The following is a 10,874-nucleotide window of genomic DNA, read 5'->3' on the forward strand; positions in this document are numbered from 1 at the left end:
ACATTTCGGCTAAGTGTGAAAAGGGTCTAAATATTATGCGAGCTGTTTCCAGAGTGTGGTGGGGATCTCATCCTACTACTCTTAAATTAATGTATGGTGCTCTAGTGCGAAGCCATTTGGATTATGGAACATTTCTTTTTGATCCTCTTCCTAAATATTTGGACAAAAAACTTGAAAGAATTCAGTCCAAAGCGCTCAGAATAATTATTGGAGCGATGAAATCTTCTCCAATTAATTCTCTCCATGTAGAATGTGTTGATCCCCCTTTAATTTTAAGGAGACAATTCCTAGCTGATAAATATATTTTTAAATCTTTTTCTATATCGCGTCACCCTTTAGAACAAAGCCTTGATTATTTGTTCAATTACTTAAATAACGAAAAAAGATCGACAGATAAAAATCGACTTCCTCTCCTTCTAAAAAGTTTTCTTTCATTCAAATCTCTGTCTTCTTCCCTCCAAAATCTACAAAAAGATCCTATCCTTCCTATTTTCACCATCCCATTTGATTCTATCAATTATATCCCCAACGTTATAACTTCAGACTTCCGAACTGATATTTTAACCTCATCTAATCAAAATGTTGAGGAAAAATTTAAAAACATTACATCTTCTAAGTTTCCAGAATTTTCTCTCATTTACACAGATGGTTCTAAGTCTGATAACAAAGATTGTGGAGCTGCGGTACACATTCCCGAATTCGATTTAGATTTGTCTTATAAATTGCCTAAAGAAATTTCCATATTTACTGCAGAATGCTTCGCAATTGAACAAGCTTTGAGCCAAATCCAGCTTTTCAATATTCGACGAGCCTTACTGTGCACTGACTCACTAAGCGCAGTGTTGAAAATTTCCTCAAATATCCATAAACCAGAAGACTATATTATTTATAATATCAGAAACACCCTTAAATCTTTAAATGAATTAAATTTCGAGACAATATTGGTTTGGGTCCCTGGCCATTTAGGAATTGAGGGTAACGAGAAGGCCGATTCTCTAGCTAAACTTGGAACAATTTCTGGCTCTAATCCTTTAGATTTTAGAATTCCTATCTCTGACGTCATCCCAATTCTTAAATCCAACATGATCCGCTCCTGGGAAGAAAATTGGACCAATACGAAAACCCGAACTGGTGCTTTTTATGCTGGAATACAAAATCATATTCCAAGTAAACCTTGGTTCCACGGCAAGAAAAAATCCAAAAGATTTATATCCTGTATCTCGAGAATGAGAATTGGTCATTGCTCCATTGCATCCCATTTGTTTAAAATCCGGGTCCTAGATAGTCCACTCTGCCAGTGCGGCGTGGAAAATGAGACTCTTGATCACGTTTTCTTTAATTGTAAAAATCATTCATCCTTCAAAGGCATTTATCGTTTACTTATAAAAATCACCCACCAATCTCCCCTTAGTATTCCTTATTTACTTTCTCTCAACAATTCTCGCATTTTCTCAGTTCTATACAAGTTCATAGACTTGAATGACTTCAATGTTTGAGATTTCCTATTCCCGTATAGATTTCCCATAAAATTATAACCATCTCCCTTAACTTTAACGGCACATAGCACTCTCTTTAGGGTGAATTGCCTAATACAAAAAAAAAAAAAAAACTTATTATTTTGTAATAAATAAACTTTGGTTTATAAAGACATTCCGTTGAAGATCAATTGTAACCTCTTTCTCATAAACGATGCATTAAACTAAAAGACATATTACGAAAACCTCTCAGTGCCAGAACCATTACCCTGATCCTTCCTTTCTGGCGGTAAATCTTTCTGTAACAATTTGGGATAATATTTAAAATGTGATATGTGCATCTTTCAGACGCAGAAATCCGCGCCCAGCAGGCCCTGGCCCAGCAGGAGGACGACCCACCGGCCCCCGCGGCTGAAGATTGATGTCCGTCGTTCTTTCCTTCCTTCTTAAAAAGAATCTTAAATAAATAATACTCATGTACAACTTGCTTAACCATATTTATTTATTTGTGTGAGATGTATATAATTAGCAAAGAATATCAAGCAATTCTGTCAATGCAAAATGAATTCCCCACTTATTTAGTGAGAACCCCTCGCTACTTTCTTTAGGGGAGAAAGTCCACTCGTTATAAACTTGTAATTTTATTAGAAGCCATGATTTCGCACAATATATAGCTTAAGAAAAATGATAACACGCTTTTAACATATATTAAAAGTCTCATAAATAGTTGTATTGTGTACATATGTAAGGTTTCGGCATAATATAAATGTTTGCATTGTAAAATTGTAAAACTAGATGATTCATTTCCAATTGGCGAGCTTTGTAACCTTGACTTTATCATTACAATTTACATTGCGCCTTAAGTAGCTAGAAAATAATAGATTATAATGTATTTCCAAAATAATAATATATGAACCGTATAAAATATATTGTAGGCTTATGATATGTCAAATATTATGTCCAATCATCAATAGACACTTACATACTATTATTATTATCATCATCACCCATTTCTATTTTTCTTACACATGTATAAATATAATAAATAATACATTTTACTATGCATAACTATTATTATGTAAATGTAATTTTTTATAGTATTATGTACTATATTTAATTAATTGATATTAATTTTGTCAGCGGGACTGCCAAAATAGAAATTTGTCTTCAATCATTTATTTATAAACTATTAAAGCTAATTCAACATGAAACTATAGATAAAAAACAATTCCACTCAATGGTTACCTCCCAGGTTTAGATTAATCTTACATATTTGAATAATATAATAGCTGGCCGTAGACGTATTTAGCTAAAAGATTTCACCGATCAAATACACATAAGTACCTACACACATATTAAACCTTACATCATAATATTAATATTGTTATATTCTTACTGTTTGGTTTCTCAATTTCTGATGACCAAATAAAATCTAGCTTATTTTCTATTTCTATGCTAAATGTCACAAATAAATCATTAAAAATAAATTATGAAAATATGTATAATTAGAAATAGGGGAAGGATTACTGCACCCTGTACAAGAATTCCTGAGTATAGCTTCAATCGATTACCTATTTTTAATAAATTAGTATTACCTAATTCGATCACTAATGGGATTAGAAGATGTATGGTACAATGGGACCGTATTCTTCTGACAATGGGATAGTATCAAAAAGAGTAAGAATTTATATGGCATTTAATGACGTTACAATATATCTAGACTTATGTCTGACAAAATTAAGACAAAATGTGGCAAGTAAGAAACACAATTTTTTTCCAGTAGGTAAATTCTTTATTCAAACATTGTCATGTATGAAAAAGATAACCACTAAAAAAAATGTATTTGTATGAACGAAATAAACTATAGGATCGGGCGAAGTTTTCATATTCAAAAGTTGCATCGAATACTAACTCAAGGCCGACTAGAGTTACAAACCTGGAGCCTGTCAGATTTTAAGGTGTCAGTGCCGTGCCATAATAGAGCAACGACAGTTGGTGAATAGCGGCGATTCTTGTCGATACACGATTTTGCCACTGATTTTTGTGTTGTTTTATCGCATGCATATAAATAAACAGAGTGAGTTTGGCTGTTGCCCAAACCTCTTCTCTAGTCGGCTTTGCATTTTTCTTCAAAAGAAAAAGGAAGAATAAACAATTGTATTCTTTATAATAATCTAAAAATAGCAATTTGCGTGTATTTACAAATGAAATTTTATTTCTTTGGTTTTACTAGTGTTTGCCAAGTTATTAAAAAAACTTTCTCAGCACACACAAGGCTATTTTGACATTTTTTAAAGCAATTTTCTTAAAGGTAGCACCCGGCCTTACGCGACACATGACAGTTTAGTACTAAAACTACGAAATCGAAAGCGCTACAATTGACATGCTCTTCGCTTGCCACTTTTAGATTTCTACAGCGCTTCATTTATTGTAACGTCATTGACAGCAAGAGATAAAATAATATATTATGCCAAAAAACCATTTCTTGTACACGGCTACACAAAATGTTTAAAATAATAGGATTATCTGACAAAACTTGCCAAAAGAGTGCCATCAGTTGTATTCCTTTCAATAGGTATTCTTTATATTCATCATCCACATCATCATAAACATGTGACTTGAATGAAACAACGGAGTAAGATCACAGTATAATAAAAGATGACATGTGGCAATAATTGCCAAGAATTATTCTTTAAATCCATCATCCACATCATCATAAACCTGAAACAATGCAGTAAGATCACAGTATAATAAAACATGACATGTGGCAATTCTTTAAATTCATCATCCACACAATCATAAACATGAAAATTGAATGAAAGAACTCGGTAAGATCACAATATAATAAAATATTACATGTGGCAATAATTGCCAAGACTTATTCTTTAAATCCATCATCCACATCATCATAAACATGAAACAATGCACTAAGATCACAGTATAATAAAACATGACATGTGGCAATTCTTTATATTCATCATCCACACCATCATAAACATGAAAATTGAATGAAAGAACTCTGCAAGATCACAATATAATAAAATATTACATGTGGCAATAATTGCCAAGACTTATTCTTTAAATCCATCATCCACATCATCATAAAATGAAACAATGCAGTAAGATCACAGTATAATAAAACATGACATGTGGCAATTCTTTATATTCATCATCCACACCATCATAAACATGAAAATTGAATGAAAGAACTCGGTAAGATCACAATATAATAAAATATTACATGTGGCAATAATTGCCAAGACTTATTCTTTAAATTCATCATCCACATCATCATAAACATGAAACATTGCAGTAAGATCACAGTATAATAAAAGACGACATGTGGCATCGATGAACAAAATATAAACAATACTCTGCGCTAATTCCAGTCCTACAACTTTGAAATAATCCCCTTTTCATAACATATTTATTATAATAAATATTATGTAATTAAATCATTTTGGTTTGAAATTTTCTATTTACGCTTGGTAAGCATGTTATTTTCTGTAAGCTAAATACTTCCGTACAAAACTAGACCACCTCAATGGCTAACTTATATCTCTACTCAAAATTGTAATTATTTTCTAGATTCCTACTGGTTTAGACCACTTACCACCGTAGATAGTTCTCTATATTAAACCGAAATGGAATTTTCCTTCATAATTTATTTGTTAAAGATGTTGCTAGTTTCAAATATGTATTTGTATTGCTTGCAGCATTGTAGACTCTTCTATTCGTATTGGCCACTCTGTGCCAGAAATCTCTTTTCTTTTAGCAGGCCTCTCTAGTGGCTAGCGGCTAGGCTGTAGCACCTTTTAAAGAATACTAAGGGAGTGGGATTTTGCAGTTAAAATGAGGATCTTCCAGCTATGAGCTTCTATTCGAGATCTTTTAAACTAAAGGCATTCATTAGGTTAGTCATTCTACAACTACTCTTCATAACAACTGCTAATTACAAAACTTTCACCTACATGCACAAGCTTGCTACTTTATCTAACATGATTATTTTATGAAAATATGACTTTTTCCATAAATTTCAGCAGATAGAGTTTTCCATGTCTTTATTTTACCATTTTTATCATAAAATAAAGAATACCATTAGAAGTGCCTTCCATATAAATTTAGCCCAAAGCCCAGCGCTCTGTCGAACTTATACTCGAGGATTATAGATCTCCATCCCATTTGAATTTTGTAAATACAGTTTTATATTAGGAATTTAAGCCTCGATTAGGCAAATATTTGTCACAGGGCACTTCTGTGTTATTCATTATTCTATGATTTTTATTATCTGGATATTGAGAGGGGGAAAGAACCGTTTTATTAATATAAAAAATGATGAGCAATTTTGCACAAACACAGGCACTGTACAAGTACTTAAGTAACTGAAATAAAATCACTTCTGTAATGGATTATATTTATTTTGTAGTTGTGCCGTCCAAAATACTTGGTAAAATGTTATTATTGTTTGTTTGTATTGTCCGTGCTTTAGTGTAAACACTCACTTCGAGTGTTGTTTAATGTATTTTTATTTTGTTTTTGGCTTGAGGGACCACTCTTACTAACTTTATCTATCAGCGCATCTATTCCTATTCGGCCTTCACATAGATGTAACGATATATAGTTTCTTTTAGAAGGAACTGGAGGAACCAGAGTTGACAGTTGACAGTGGTGTAGCTCGGGTGAGCTCGGGCCTGATAGCGACGTGATGTGTTGGTAGGTGGACTAGTTTAGTTTAGGTACCGCCAGCTGATCGGGAACATAGCTTTATCAAAATGTAGTGTGTAGAACATATTATATATTTATAGTAGACGTCTAATATTATTATTGTCATTGAAATATATTCATAGGTATCTTTATATTCCACCAAGTGGATATTTATATTAATAGTCGTACTTGAACATGCAATATGTGTAACTATTGGAGTATACAAAATTAATAAAATAAATTATGCAATCTTATTACATTGTTATGAGAAAATGTCTGTTAATTCACAGGGTTATTGAAAATGAATGTCCATATTTTATTTGAACAACATCATTATAATCATGATTTTCTCCTCTCATAATATATATGTATTTATTATCTTGCTAAAGAAGAACAGTTTAACGTAATATTTTTTTGCATATACATAATATATATTTTTTCATTATAATGTCTTTGTGAAGAATACACATAATGTTAATATTCCCAGTGTACCTACCTATTATAGAATAATATAAGTGTACGCTACACACTTTTTGAAGCCAAATGCATAAATATAGTACGTATGCAAATAGTGCTTCACACATGTTATTCCTCTAGCAAAGGGAAAATATGATTTAAATTCACCAATATTAGGGGAAACTTAAGAATGGACATTTTCAAAATCAATGACTTCAGACAAAATAATCAAATACTCAAACTTATAAATCAACATGTTATGAGGTATATTTATATGTATTTCATAAACAATAAAATGCAGGCATTCTTTTTTAATAGGCTTGTCCTCTGATAATTTATGTAAAACTTTAGAACACACTGGCTGTTACAGTTTGTATTTTTCAATTGATCGAAATTTATCCGAGAGCCCATAGTGACGACATCCTAATGAATGTGAGCAACAAAATGTACATACAAACTTAATCCAGGAGTCAAAAGATAACCCAAAACCAGGCCAAATTGCGGTGCATATTCATAACTCAATGACCAAACTACATATCGTATATCTAAATATACAAAAGACAAGAACAAGGTTAACGGAATATAAAGGCCTAAACTGATATTGCAGGAGGCACACATTTAATGCCATGACAATGTACAAAATCTAAAAAGCTAAAACGTTATATTTGCAAATTTAAAAGTATATTATTATTCAATCAACCTTTATGTAAATGTCTTAACGTTCATTTGTATCCTATCGTTTGTATCTCATGAAATATACTTAACTATTACATGCATTATATACCTACTTGTAATTGCAAATATTTATCATGTAAATAAAATACTTATAAATGTAAAATAAAATCAAATTTTATATTTCCAGTGTTTAATTTCAACTTCGTACCAAAAAGAATACAAAAATACAGAAATGGTGAAATACAAAATCAAAATTCAACCCAAAATGTACTTGTAAGTTTTGCCTAAAATAATTATTTGTACAACCAGGCCTCGGATATCCGAGGTGTTCCTACTGCAGATCAATGTCCCAGTTAAGCAATCGTCCTTTTTAACTGGAATGGGATCCTTCAAGTAGAACACTGTCTGCTTCCAGTGCGTGGGAATGGCCTGAGGGCCTGTGGAGAAAGTCACAGGTGTTGGAAGATCAAAAAATGTATCAAAGTAGCCCACAAAGAATGATAAATTACCATCCCTCAAAACGTTCAATTTAAACTCAGAAGAAAAGTTAACAGTCTCGGTTGTACACGTGGTTAAATCTATATTGCATAGTTCATGAGGAGTTGTTATCAAGTGCTCCGGGTTGACAACGTCGATACTGGCCTCCCGGATTACTTCACTTTTCATACAGTTCATCTTATACCCGTACACATCTGACCAGCAGCTGATGAACCTGTGATGTGTCTCACTGTCTCCACTTCCCACCAGGCTAATGTTACACTTGTTGGGCAGTAGCACCCCTCCGGGCTTTAAATAATTGTCTCGAGCATATATAAAGCTGTCCAGCATGCCTTCAAACAGCAGGAAGTAACCCATCCACTCGGATACAATAATGTCTACCTTATCTGGTAACTTTGTATCCTCCAGTCTGCCTTTTATTATTTTTATTTTATCTTGGAGATTGTTTTCCTGCACTATGTCCATGGCATTGTAGACTATATCAGACTGGTCAACAGCAATCACCTGCGAGGCGCCAGCTGTAGCTGCAAACATGGACAGAATTCCAGTTCCGCAACCTAAATCCATCACTGTTTTGTCTTTCATCACATTGGGGTTTTCTAAAATAGCAGATTTGTAGGACTCTGTTCGAACTTTGTCAAACAGCATGTCGTGGTGAATGCCAAAGTGAGCATAAGAATTGAAGTATCCTTGATCATCTTCAATGTTCACTTTTCCCACACAGTTCAACACTATAGCAGGATCTTTGCTTTCATCTCCACCTCCGTCACTCATTATGTTTTGCATGGACTTCTTCATGGTTTCCATATCATCCTTGGATAGTGCTAGACAGTTGTGAGCTTCGTTTAGTTTTGCCGTGAGGGATTGAATAGTTCTCTGCAACTCTGTGAAGTGAGCCTCTGATAATGTCACTAATCCATTTTCAACATTGGCGTGGAAACCCTGTTTCGGTTCCTGCACTTCTTCATTTAGGGAATCAAAATCATAAGTCAGCCAGTCTTCTTGTCGAATAGGTTTTAAATATGCATCATCCAACCAGAGAGGTTTGGCTGCACCTGTAATTGAAGCAGCATCGGCATTTGTAGTTCTAATATAGGTTATTAACTTTATGTAGGAATAAAAATCCATGTCGTGTTTAATTTTGAGAGACGAAATATCAAAATTATGTTCAGTTTTACAATGGTTGAAAGCGCTCGTTATATTAGAAAATGTTTCTTTGCAAAAAAGACACTCCAGTACACTATCAGATTCTTCCATTTCTTCCCACTCATCCTCTTGGAAGCACTCTTCGTCACTACTTAGATCTGGTACGTCTTCCATTGCAACGCCTATATAACGCGAATCACAATTACTTTTATGGTTTGTTTTATTGTGATTCGCCACAACTTTCCTCAACTTGATTGATTACACGCGATATTTACGATATGTCAATAGTTTGAGGTTATAAACACATGTGACGATTATTCTTGCCAGACGTAAAATGTATAATCCTTATAATTATTAAACTGGGTAAATTGTCTTAAGTCCCATCTTCACCGAATATTATAAGGTAATTATTTTGAAGTTTTAATTTGATTGACCTCACAAAATTATTGTTTTTTTAGTTCATTAGGTTATCATTGTTTGGTTTTGCATGTTTCAAGATCTGCAATAATAATAAAACTGAATAGCGTGGTGAGTCTAGTCAGTCGCAAGTATCAGCGTGATTTAATACACATTTGGTCTGTATGGCATATTATTATTTTCCCTGGGTATTATAGTTTACTTTTCACGAGTCATCAATCTGCCATAATAATATTTAAACTAACTAACAATCACGGCGTTTCTCTGCAGAGGTCGGCAGAGAAGACGGACCGCCAAACTCGGTCTTGGCTCAAACTCTTTGCCTCATTCATATTCATAAATCGTCTCATACGTATTCTTCTAATATCCTGGCTCTTAACATGGACCGACCACAGACATAGGAATTAATAGACGAGAAGATAATGGCGAGGGGTAAAATCAACTGTTGAAGAACGAAGGGGGTAAAGCTGACTGTGATTCGTCAATAAATGAATCTGACAGTAAATAGGCATCTCGCATTATAATATCACCAATTAGTTCTTAAAAGTAAAATCTGCTTTTGAATGAATAGACATTTTTACATGGGAGCGCAAATTACTCGCCACGTTATGAACTAATTTGCGAAGTCCAAATTCAGCAAAAAATTTCTTCTATTTTCAGAGTCGAATATTTCGTTTAAGTATTTAGTTAAGACACTTTTATAAATGTTCATAATTTACTTCCCAGCAACCAACCAGCTTTGTGTTTCGCGTCCAGACGTTTCTCGATGTGATAGTATATGTTTCTACAACTGATTCATATTATACGATGTGAATATGCTTAAAATAAAGTAAAATAATGCTTATATATTGAATGTAATACGACAATTGGGTTTATTCTCTTTTTCACATCTATTTTTACAAGTTTTCATATCACAAGTCAACATTTTGCCGTGTTATTTCGTAAAATGAACCAATGATGCCTCGACCATAGTTCGCACAAGAATGATGACGTCACGTTTTCAAATTTCACTTGAGGCCATACGCGAGCACAGCCGGCTCCAATGGAACCGGTATGGGGAGTGGGGATAATACGCTTTTAATCACTTAGGGCAGGTCTACTAATATTCATATGTCTATGGGCCCGACTCAAGTATCTGATTCACTTTATCATCATCATTGATGTCTTCGTCGGGCATCCCCGACTTCTTCTACTAGTCAAATTCGTTTCATATATTCTTCTTACACTCCTTTCTTCGTTCGTTCGTTCTATATTCCCAAACCATCTACGCGACCTTTTCTTGATCTTACTCATTACGCTTACATGAGAGATCTTTACATTTCTCACACGATTTTTTTTTTATTTTATAAAATTGATTACATTTTATGCTTTTGACTGTCCAACTAGGAAGGATTCCCGTTTTAAGACAATCAAATTTACAGGTTTCAAGTTATCCTAGACAAATACAGGATTTACGATCATCTCATTTCTACAGCATTCATTTTAAATAATATTTGAGAGAAA

At 33.5% G+C, this 10,874-nt stretch overlaps 2 protein-coding genes across 9 annotated transcripts in view; one reads left to right on the forward strand and one right to left on the reverse strand.

Annotated features, from left to right (window-relative positions):
• The window catches only part of LOC149424522 (dual specificity calcium/calmodulin-dependent 3',5'-cyclic nucleotide phosphodiesterase 1A-like), a 618,560-nt gene extending 611,121 nt beyond the window's left edge, over window positions 1-7,439 (forward strand). For all 8 annotated transcript variants that reach the window (XM_089651657.1, XM_089651656.1, XM_089651659.1 and 5 more), the window contains one exon: window positions 1,824-7,439. In XM_089651657.1, coding sequence (XP_089507783.1) covers window positions 1,824-1,897 — 74 coding nt within the window. In that variant the 3' untranslated portion in view covers window positions 1,898-7,439. The remainder of the gene's footprint in view (window positions 1-1,823) is intronic.
• Window positions 7,440-7,483: 44 nt separating this feature from the next.
• Art3 (arginine methyltransferase 3) lies at window positions 7,484-9,270 on the reverse strand. Its single transcript, XM_089631395.1, has one exon. The coding sequence runs from the start codon at window positions 9,126-9,128 to the stop codon at window positions 7,566-7,568; it is 1,563 nt and encodes a 520-aa protein (XP_089487521.1). The 5' UTR covers window positions 9,129-9,270; the 3' UTR covers window positions 7,484-7,565.
• Window positions 9,271-10,874: the final 1,604 nt, after the last annotated feature.

This window comes from Hesperophylax consimilis, chromosome 4 (assembly GCF_061612785.1).
Source record: "Hesperophylax consimilis isolate HC1 chromosome 4, BYU_Hcon_1.0, whole genome shotgun sequence".
In the NCBI taxonomy this organism is placed as follows: Eukaryota; Metazoa; Arthropoda; class Insecta; order Trichoptera; family Limnephilidae; genus Hesperophylax; species Hesperophylax consimilis.